This window comes from Schistocerca piceifrons, chromosome 1 (assembly GCF_021461385.2).
Source record: "Schistocerca piceifrons isolate TAMUIC-IGC-003096 chromosome 1, iqSchPice1.1, whole genome shotgun sequence".
NCBI lineage: Eukaryota > Metazoa > Arthropoda > Insecta > Orthoptera > Acrididae > Schistocerca > Schistocerca piceifrons.
The window spans coordinates 845,242,191-845,253,438 of NC_060138.1; the positions used below are offsets into that span (position 1 = coordinate 845,242,191).

The window sequence follows — 11,248 nt, forward strand, 5'->3', positions numbered from 1 at the left end:
CCTTGGGTAGGGTTGTAGAAACAAAGATTATTCTGGAGGATGAGATGTTAGAGAAATCTTTTGATTTGTCTTTAGTGGAAAAGATAGTAAAAGCCGCCACTTATAATGAAGTGAAAGGGGTGCCAGTTAAGTGTACGTCCAACAGAAGGAGTAGGCTTTGACAGGCGTGAAGTAGTGCAAGATTTATTGGAAGAACCTAAGTCTGTAATTAGAAGTGAATAAGTGGGGCAACCTATAGTAGAAGTAACTGTGTTTGAAGAAAAGGTTCCTTGCTTGATAGACACCAGATCAGAAGTTTGCGCAGTGTCACAAAATTTTGTGAATTCTCTTCCAAAATGTAAACAAATAGTGATAATCCCTGTGAGTGGGTTAAAAATTGTGGTGCCATGGGTAAAAGCAAGGAAGCAGTAAAGCAATCACTGTAGGTGGAATACAGATAGAACTGAATTTTTTGATTATCAATGGGCTCAGTGTGGAAATGTTAATAGGCGCCAATTTCTTGAATAAATATCAAGGTGGGATGATTTTGGAACCAATCATGCAATGGTTAGGGTAAATGGAAAACTGGTAACTATAGCTTTCACAGCCAAAAGACATAGTGTGAAAAATGAAATAAGTGATACTCTGATCCGATAGTGTAGGACCACTGAGGTAATTGAAGGTTATAATGAATATGGCGATAGAAGGGAAGTAGATCCTTCTGAGCTAGAGAATGTCAGAATCAGGATCAATGAAAAATTAGAGGAACTAACTGATTTGACGAATGTACAATGACAAGATCTGAGGCAAATTTTAAATAGGCATTGTGAAGTATTTTCCGACCAGCCCAGATGAGTTCGGAAATATTTGTGCTATTTAACTGTGAAAGAAGATGCACATTTTTTCCGAAACCCTTCGCTGTTCCAGAAGTGCATAAGGAAACTGTTCGCAATTTGATACAGAACATGCTCGAATGGGGGATAATTGAAAAAGCAATTAGTGTCTACAATAACCCATTTGTTACAGTACCTAAGGATGGCTCAATTAGGCTAGTTTTGGATGCCAGGGCATTAAATAAAATTATGTTACCGGAAAGTGATAGTCCTGAAAACACAGAAGAATTATAAAAAAAATTTAAAGATGTAAAATTTTTTAATTCTATGGATGTAACTTGTGGTTACTGGAATTTACCTTTGGCTAAAGAATTCAGAAACTACACAGGATTCCTGTTTGAAGGACGATGTTACCAGTACGAGGTAGTGCTCTTTGGGTTGAACATCAGTGTATGTGCTTTTGTTTGGGCAATGTCCCAGGTCTTAGGTGATCAGTTATTAAGGCAGATAACTGTTTAGGTGGACGATGTATTAGTTTCGATTCCCACTTGGGGAGAGCATTTCATATTGTTAGACAAGGTTAGAGGCAATTAAAATGGGGGAATGAAACTGAAGTTAGACAAAACCGAATTTGTGAAGAAAGAACTTAAATTCATGGGACATATAGTTAGTGGTGAAGGGATTATGCCCGATCCAGGTAAATTAAAGGCTGTTAGAGATTATGTAGCCCCAACTACACGTAAAGAGCTAAAGGGTATGTTTGGCCTTTTCGGATTTTACCGACAATTTGTACCGGGTCAGTTATTTAATGAATCTTGTCTGAGGGAACCTTTAAAGAAGACTGTGCCTTATAAGTGGAACCAGGAGTGTCAAACAGCTTTCGAAAAACTTAAAGAAGCACTGGTGAATGGTCAGATTTTGAACCATCCTTACTTTTCAAAACTTCTTTTTTTTTTTTTTTTTTTTTTTTTACCAGAGGCTTGTGGTTACGGTCTGGGGGTGGAATTGTCCCAAATCGAAACGGTTGGTGAAGAACCGGTCCACAAAACGATCGCCTAAGCAAGTCGGTCGTTGCAACAAGCGGAGAAAAATTATAGCATTTCGGAACTGGAAGCATTGGCCATTATTTTCGGATTACAGAAATTTGAACAATATCTTCTAGGACATAAAGTTATGATTTTTACAGACCATAATGCTCTAACATATTTAGATACTTGTCAGCTTAAGCATGACAGACTGAGGAGATGGCCTATGTACTTACAGCAATTTGACTCTGAGATGAAGTATACAGGGTGTTACAAAAAGGTACGGCCAAACTTTCAGGAAACATTCCTCACAGACAAATAAAGAAAAGATGTTATGTGGACATGTGTCCGGAAACGCTTAATTTCCACGTTAGAGCTCATTTTACTTTCGTCAGTATGTATTGTACTTCCTCGATTCACCGCCAGTTGGCCCAATTGAAGGATGGTAATGGTGACTTCGGTGCTTATGTTGACATGCGACTCATTGCTCTACAGTACTAGCATCAAGCACATCAGTACGTAGGATCAACAGGTTAGTGTTCTTCACGAACGTGGTTTTGCAGTCAGTGCAATGTTTACAAATGCGGAGTTGGCAGATGCCCATTTGATGTATGGATTAGCACGGGGCAATAGCCGTGGCGTGGTACGTTTGTATCAAGACAGATTTCCAGAACGAAGGTGACCCGACAGGAAGACGTTCGAAGCAATTGATCCGCGTCTTAGGGAGCACGGAACATTCCAGCCTATGACTCGCGACTGGTAAAGACCTAGAACGACGAGGACACCTGCAATGGACGCGGCAATTCTTCGTGTAGTTGACGATAACACTAATGTCAGCGTCAGAGAAGTTGCTGCTGTTCAAGGTAACGTTGACCACGTCACTGTATGAAGAGTGCTACGGGAGAACCAGTTATTTCCGTACCATGTACAGCGTGTGCAGGCACTATCAGCAGCTGATTGGCCTCCACGGGTACACTTCTGCGAATGGTTCATCCAACAATGCATAAATCCTCATTTCAGTGCAATTGTTCTCTTTATGGATGAGGCTTCATTCCAACGTGATCTAATTGTAAATTTTCACAATCAACATGTGTGGGCGACGAAAATCCGCACGCAATTGTGCAATCACGTCATCAACACAGATTTTCTGTGAACGTTTGGGCAGGCATTGTTGGTGATGTCTTGATTGGGCCCCATGTTCTTCCACCTACGCTCAATGGAGCACGTTATCATGATTTCATACAGGATACTCTACCTGTGCTGCTAGAACATGTGCCTTTACAAGTACGACACAACATGTGGTTCATGCACGATGGAGCTCCTGCACATTTCAGTCGAAGTGTTCTCGACAACAGATTCGGTGACCGATGGATTGGTAGAGGCGGACCAATTCCATGGCCTCCACGCTCTCCTGACCTCAACCCTCTTGACTTTCATTTATGGGGCATTTGAAAGCTCTTGTCTACGCAACCCCAGTGCCAAATGTAGAGACTCTTCGTGCTCGTATTGTGGACGCCTGTGATACAATGCGCCATTCTCCAGGGCTGCATCAGAGCATCAGGGATTCCATGCGATGGAGGGTGGATGCATGTATCCTCGCTAACGGAGGACATTTTGAACATTTCCTGTAACAAAGTGTTTGAAGTCACACTGGTACGTTCTGTTGCTGTGTGTTTCCATTCCATGATTAATGTGATTTGAAGAGAAGTAATAAAATGAGCTCTAACTTGGAAGTAAGCATTTCCGGACACATGTCCACATAACATATTTTCTTTCTTTGTGTGTGAGGAATGTTTCCTGAAAGTTTGGCCATACCTTTTTGTAACATATCATATTTGCCATTTCATCTTCATCTACATCCTCTTCCATTTCCATAATATTGTCCTCAAGTACATCGCCCTTGTATAGACTCTCTATATACTCCTTCCACCTGTAGGGCGATACTCGGTACTGTGCGAGGGCTGCTCATCAGCTGTATCCGGAGTGTTTTACACACCACCAGACACTTTCATATTCCCTTTTTGCTATTGTGTACCAGCAGGCCTCAGAGACAGGTACATTAACCACCAGAGGGCCAGTTGTGATGTTCCATGATGGCACTGTGCATCAAAATTTGAAGAGGCTTTACACCATGCAGTGGAAGAGGACGTGACTATGAATACCTGAAACATAGGAGGGTGACTGAATGTGGATCACCAAACTGTGTGTCCTGTTCTGCATGAGCAGCAGCTACACACTTACCACCATCAGAAGGTACAGGAAATTTACTCAGAGGGTTTAGCTCACAAGCTCACTTCTGCATATGGTTATTGCACTGTTGTGTAGACAATCCTGTGTCGCCACAGCAGGTTCTTTTCCATCCATTGAACACAACATGACTTCTTTTTGACCACATTCAATAGCACAATTTGCCTCCAACCGTCATTGACAACTTTTGGCGCCTCTTCCCAGCAGAATTTAACACCATTGAACTCTGTGGTAGCATCTCCATCTACACCTACTTCCACCATGACCTGAAACGGATATGGGCTGTGTCTATCAAAGCTCATTCCAGCAAATGAAATACTGGCTCATGTCAACCACACTACTCCCATTTTATCAGATCAAAATCTCTCTGGCACCAAAACCCTACCCCTGTCTCTCCAGTCATACTGTCTGCATCCCATGTGGGCACACTGGATGCTTCACATGGCAGTACTACCGTTCAGTGCTCATACTGCAGCCACTGTAACTTCATGAAACTGCCCAATTGTGTCTTACAAAAGTACCATCCACAGCATAACTGACCACACATATCTGTGGAGCACCTTTTCAACAAATGGTCCAGTCATGTATCACAAAAGTACCACCTATGACATAATTGGTCACACACAACTACACATCTGCACACCATGACTTCAAGAAGTGGTCAAGTCATGTATCGCAAAAGTGCCAGCCACAGCACGATTGTTCATGTGCACCCTTTGCAGCATCACTTTGAGAAACGGTTCAGTCACATTTCACAAGAGTGCTAGCAATGGCACAACTGGTCATTAAAATGAGTACCTATCGCTGAAGCAGTCACCAACCCCACTTGTGTCTTCCACTGAAGAGACTTCAGTGCTTTTGTAGCTTCCAAGCAGAGTGGACATGTACCTTGTACTGTGTAAATATTTTTGCAGTAAGGCATTATCATTGTTCCATACTATCTCAAACCTCAATTATTTCATACACACACTCCAACCATTTCAGTTAACTAGAAAAAAAACTATATCAATTAATCACAACAAGAATAATAAACTGAAGAGAGGAATTGCAATGACAAGTATGAAGTCTTGGAAAACAAGTGAGAATAGTTGCAGAAAAGCTGGTGAAGAAAGGGAATGCAGGTATGAACATGTGTGCAAGTCACTCAGATACGCACAGGGTTTTGTTAGATTGTTCTCATCTGGGTACAAGTGAATGACACTGTAACAGGATATTAAAAAAGTGAGAAAAATCCACAGCCTCCAAAAGTATCAGATACTATGGACAGTAAGACATTATAGTCTCCATAAACGTTCTGTTTGTATTGTTGTCTGAAAACATTCAGCTAACTTCTTTCCACTTCACTTATCTCTCAGAGCCTTATCCGCCTTGTAAGACTAGAGATATCGATCCCGCACTTGAAGGATCAAATCACCCCTAAACTTATTTGCTACAGAGCAGCGGCATCGCTGATGGGGATGTCCCATCAATCTAGAATGGAGAGATTGATGCTTGGAGATCTTTTGGCGTGAAGGAGAGAGTCAGTCGAGAAAGAGCATACTTACAGTTCAGATATTGAGTTTTTGCGCTTCTCGTGATAGTGCATAAATGTGAAAGATTTTAATTTCGTGTCATGGAAACTGTTAATAATGAAAGAGTGATCGAACAGGAATGAACTGGCAATGGTAAGCTCATACAGCCTCGTGGTGAATGAGTGACTGTATTTGTAGAGTGAGTGCAATTAGAACTAGTAGGGACCTGTAGTAGGAAGTCGAAACGGAATAAAATTAACTTTGTCATACAACAGTTTTTGCATATTACGAACTCTTCATTATTAATGAAAATATTTTGGAAGATACAAACCATCGAACGGTGTGGGAGAGTAGATCGGGCATGCATTTTAGGCTCATGGTCAGAACATAAGTTATCGGCTCATGTACCTTGGGAGTAAGCTCACCCTCTAAAACTGACTACTTAGTAATGTATGATGCCTAATTTTACTGACCAGCCGCAAAACACCAAGTAGTTATCACCTATTATCATTTATAAAAAGCACTAAAATAGTAGGGAGCAGCTTACATTTAGAGATAATACAAGACGACCTGCTTAAATCTTTGGAGGCGATCGGTGATAAAGTGAAATGAGTGCAAAAAGTAGTTTTCAAAGATCTGCGTACAACAGAACGGCCAAAACAAGAAAGAAGATGTAGGAAGACCGCAGAATGAGACAAAGGATCAAACAGATGGCACATCACAACGAACGGCAGCTAGCAACGGCAGACAATGTAGATCATAGTGTCGCAAGTTGCTATGAGCCATTAACAGAAACTATTACTGTAGAAATAGTTTAACATTGCAGAATAGGCCAGAAAGTGATTAAAGATGTGTGTGATGAAAAAGTGATATTTCAGAAATTTTGATGTTGATAAAAATTTCGTAATATTCAGGAAACATAATAGTAAACTTAAAACTGAAAAAAATGGAGTCAAAGTTGATGATACATAAGATCAAAAAAAGAGAGCATTTCAAATGAGGACAATTATCAGCTAAGTGTAGAGGAAGAGGAAAAACTTACAAATAATGGAAGTATTGAAAGAAATATGAAGGGAACGAAAGAAGGATATTAAAGAAATGCTGAGGGAACAAAAGGAAAAGATTAAAGAAAATATCAAGGAAATGTTTAAGACAAGGGAGAAAGTGCCGGATGAAAAAATAAACAAACAAAAGAGATGAACAAAAGAAAATAAACGAAGAAACAAAATCACAACTAGGGAAACAGGAAACAGAAATCAAGAAAACAGCAGCATGAGAAAGTAACATGGCTGTTCTGGCAAATGTGATGGCGCAAAGACAAGAGGCATCTAGTAAATGCGTAAAGGAGATTGAGCAAGTAATACAATTTGCAAACCAAGTGGCAGGAGAAGTGCAGAAGATACAGCAAACTATTGAAAAGCGGGTTGAACAGGCAGTCAATAGCAACGTGTTCAGTGTAGCAAAATCAGCGACTGGTCACATGCAATAGTGGCCAAGATGGAACCCCAAGTGGAATTTATACATAGTTGTAAATTCAGTAAAGTACATATGTCGTCGTTCATATAACAGGAGAAAGGATGGTACTAATGATGAAGTCTTGGAAAAGTAGCTGAAGAGAAATCAGTCTCTTGACACACCCTCCAATGAGAGAAATATGCTGCAATGGGTGGTACAAAGATTACCATGTGAAGTATGTGGTCACTCAATAGGAATTATAATTGTCTCAGCTGAGCAGGCCAGGATCATATATGCGCAATTAGAACACGGGGACAGACCACCAGAAGTGCAAGGAGACAACTCTAATAATGCAACACTGCAGTGAAACATGTGCCATAAACAAGGGTGGAGAAATGAGCATAGAAACAGAAGAGGCAAAGGGCACAGTGATTACACTCTCGGATACTGGAAGAGAAAGGCACAGGCGGATGAGAGGAATAAGAGTGCGGCTCATGGGAAGATACACTACTGGTCATTAAAATTGCTACACCACGAAGATGGCGTGCTAAAGACGCGAAATTTAACCGACAGGAAGAAGATGCTGTGATATGCAAATGATTAGTTTCTCAGAGCATTCGCACAAGGCTGGCGCTGGTGGCGACACCTACAACGTGCTGACATGAGGAAAGTTTCCAACCGATTTCTCATACACAATCAGCAGTTGACCGGCGTTGCCTGGTGAAACGTTGTTGTGATGCCTCGTGTAAGGAGGATAAATGCGTACCATCAGATTTCTGACTTTGATAAAGGTCGGATTGTAGCCTATCGCGATTGCAGTTTATCGTACCGCGACATTGCTGCTCGCGTTGGTCGATATCCAATGAATGTTTGCAGAATATGGAATTGCTGGGTTCAGGAGGGTAATACGGAACGCCGTGCTGGATCCGAACGGCCTCATATCACTAGCAGTTGAGATGACAGGCATCTTATCCACATGGCTGTAATGGATTGTGCAGCCACGTCTCGATCCCTGAGTCAACAGATGGGGACGTTTGCAAGACAACAACCATCTGCACGAACAGTTCGACGACGTTTGCAGCAGCATGGACTGTCAGCTCAGAGACCATGGATGCGGTTATCCTTGACACTGCACCACAGACAGGAGCGCCTGAAATGATGTACTCAACGACGAACCTGGGTGCACGAATGGCAAAACATCATTTTTTCGGATGAATCCAGGTTCTGTTTACAGCATCATGACGGTCGTCTCGGTCACCTCTTGTTCGCAGTGATGGCACTTTGAACAGTGGACGTTACATTTCAGATGTTTTAAGACCCGTGGCTCTACCCTTCATTCGATCCCTGTGAAACCCTACATTTCAGCAGGATAATGCACGACCGCATGTTGCAGGTCCTGTAGGGGCCTTTCTGGATACAAAAAATGTTCGACAGCTGCCCTGTCCAGCACATTCTCCAGATCTCTCACCAACTGAAAACGTCTGGTCAGTGGTGGCCGAGCAACTGTCTCGTCACAATGCGCCACTTACTACTCTTGATTAACTGTGGTATCGTGTTGAAGCTGCATGAGCAGCTGTACCTGTACACGCCAGCCAAGCTCTGTTTGACTCAATGCCCAGGCGTATCAAGGCTGTCATTATGGCCAGAGGTGGTTGTCATGGGTACTGATTTCTCAGGATCTATACACCCAAATTGCGTGAAAATGTAATCACATGTCAGTTCTAGTATAATATATTTGTCCAATGAATACCCGTTTATCATCTGCATTTCTTCTCGGTGTAGCAATTTTAATGGCCAGTAGTGTAGATTCAAAGAATGGAGGCCGATAAGTGGCACGGAACCGCCCGAAAATGAGAACATGGGAAATATAGAGCGTTCAGGATTAACCTGGCCTTATACGTATTTGGAGGGGCCACAAATAACTAGAGAAACAAAGAGACACATTTACGTAATAAAATCAGAAAAAATAAGGGAAGAAGCAGAAGACCTGTTAGAAGAAGATACTACAGTAAAAGACCAGGCAGTAACCACTCCTGTAATCGGTGTTAAAATATGTGTGGGTGTGACTAAATCATTAGTTGACTCGGGAAGCCAAATGTGCGCCATGGGAAACAATGTGTGTACGAATTACTGAATAGTGTATTCAAAATAAAACGAATCGTGAGTGAATACGGGAAAACTGCTAACTGTCAGGTAATGGTCCCAGTTGAAATAGAAAGAGAATCGTATCGAATGGATGCTGTGGTCATGTCTAATTAAAAAGAGAAAGTCATGACTGGCTCCAATTGGTTGACAGAGAACAATTCTGAGGTAGATTATGGGCGTAATGAAATGAGGTTATACGATGGAGAAAAGCAGAAAAAGTATATTTAGTGACAAAACGACAATGGATAGAATATAACGTTTTTCCTGCATTTACTGATTTGCAACACAAGAAAAGGAAGTAGAAAAGGAGAATTTAGTAGACAAAGCGGAAGATCTATATCTCTGATTAGTGAGGAAGAAGCAAATAAGCTGACATGGGAAGAAATTAATACCAAAATAAATGGAATTTCTAATATAGTGGCTGTAGCAGCTGGACAGCTACCCAGCTTAATTGAAAGTTTTTGGAAAAAGACTGGGGATGATAAAAGGCCCACCATATCATACAAAAATTGAAACCTCATAAACGATATTTTAAGCCATCTCATCTAATTCTATTAGTCAGGAAGAAAACAGTAGGAAAGGAGTTGCAAAAAATTCGGAATACAGCAGTAATATATAGGCCTCGAATTCAGTACTAGCCCTTTAGTCATTGTGGCAAAGAAAATCGGAGATGTGAGGCATGTGTTGGATACATCCCAAGCCAACAAAGTATTTGTTCCAGAAGGTAATCTTCAAATAATCATTCATTAGCTAATTCAAAAATTCAAAGGAGCAAGAATATTTACAAGTCTCGAACTAACGTCTGGATATCACCAAGTTTTGCTGGACCCAGGCGGCACGGACAATATGTTTATACAAAGGGAGGTGTTATCAATACAAAATGCTAACTTTTGAGTTGGAAGTATCGGTATCAGGTTTTATGTATACACTAGACTGAGTGTTGAAAAAATTGCTATTTGCATGGATAATGTATTTATAACCAATGAAACATGAGAGGAACGAATAAAGGCATTAGGAGAAATATTAGAAAAGTATGTGCTTGTAGGCGCAAGACTTAATTTTCAGAAATCGGAATCTGGCAGACCAGAGATACGTTTCCTAGGTATCAAACCATTTCTGGAAAAGCTGGCAGTCATAAGAGATTTTCTGATAGCGAAGAACAGAAAGCCATTAAAAGGCTTTTACGGCCTCTGTGGCTTCTATCGATTGTTTGTTGATGAAAAAACTTCGACTAGCGAGATGCTGCATAGAATATTGAAATAAGGCATAGTCTTGGTTAGTAACATGTATGAGAGATTTCGAGAAAATAAAAGAAGAGCTCTGTGTTGCTCCCCTACTGGCTCATCCAGATATGACGAAAATATTCTACTTAGGTTGTGATGCATCGGATTATGGTGTCAGGATCCATTTATATCAAAGAGAAGAAGAAGATGATGATGAAAAGGATGGTATAGGAACAGCTGCTTCGGTAGTTGGCTATTAAGGGCGCAAGAGAAAAGTATTTCATGACTCAGAAGGAGCCATGGGTAGTAGTGTTTGGGATTGCAAAAATTAGATACTATGTAGTGGGACCGAAAATCAGTTGTGGTAACAGATCACAAGGGTCTATCTTTTATGTTAACATGTAGACATTGGGTAACTATAGTGATTAAGTGGTTGCTGGCTCTACAAGAATTTGATTTTAATATTCATTAAGGAGACACCCGGGCCCCTGTCTCGCCCATGTTAATTCACCGATGTTAATGATCCATTATCTCAGAGACTGTTGTAGATACGGATTTGAAATTTCTGAATTATATAAACTACTGTCTCTTTATTCTACTGATCTACGATGGAAGGTTTTGCATCAAAACAAAAGGTTTTACAAATTTTTTACTCAATGCCTGTACTTCTGCAAAAATTTTGTTAACATAAACATACATAAAAATAGCTGAACTGAACGCATATTCTTGGTTGTAGATCCATGGCTTACTGGATAGTTGTGCAGGACCCTGTAAAAGTTTCAGTGCAGTAGGATGAATAGTTTCTGAGAAAACGGGGAATTTGTAGTGAA

At 40.9% G+C, this 11,248-nt stretch overlaps 1 protein-coding gene across 1 annotated transcript; it reads left to right on the forward strand.

The window, feature by feature from the left end:
* Positions 1 to 10,483: 10,483 nt before the first annotated feature.
* On the forward strand, positions 10,484 to 10,890 carry LOC124775777. The gene is made up of 2 exons (XM_047250610.1): positions 10,484 to 10,663; positions 10,762 to 10,890. Exons 1-2 carry the CDS (start codon positions 10,484 to 10,486, stop codon positions 10,888 to 10,890), a joined length of 309 nt encoding a protein of 102 aa, XP_047106566.1.
* Positions 10,891 to 11,248: the final 358 nt, after the last annotated feature.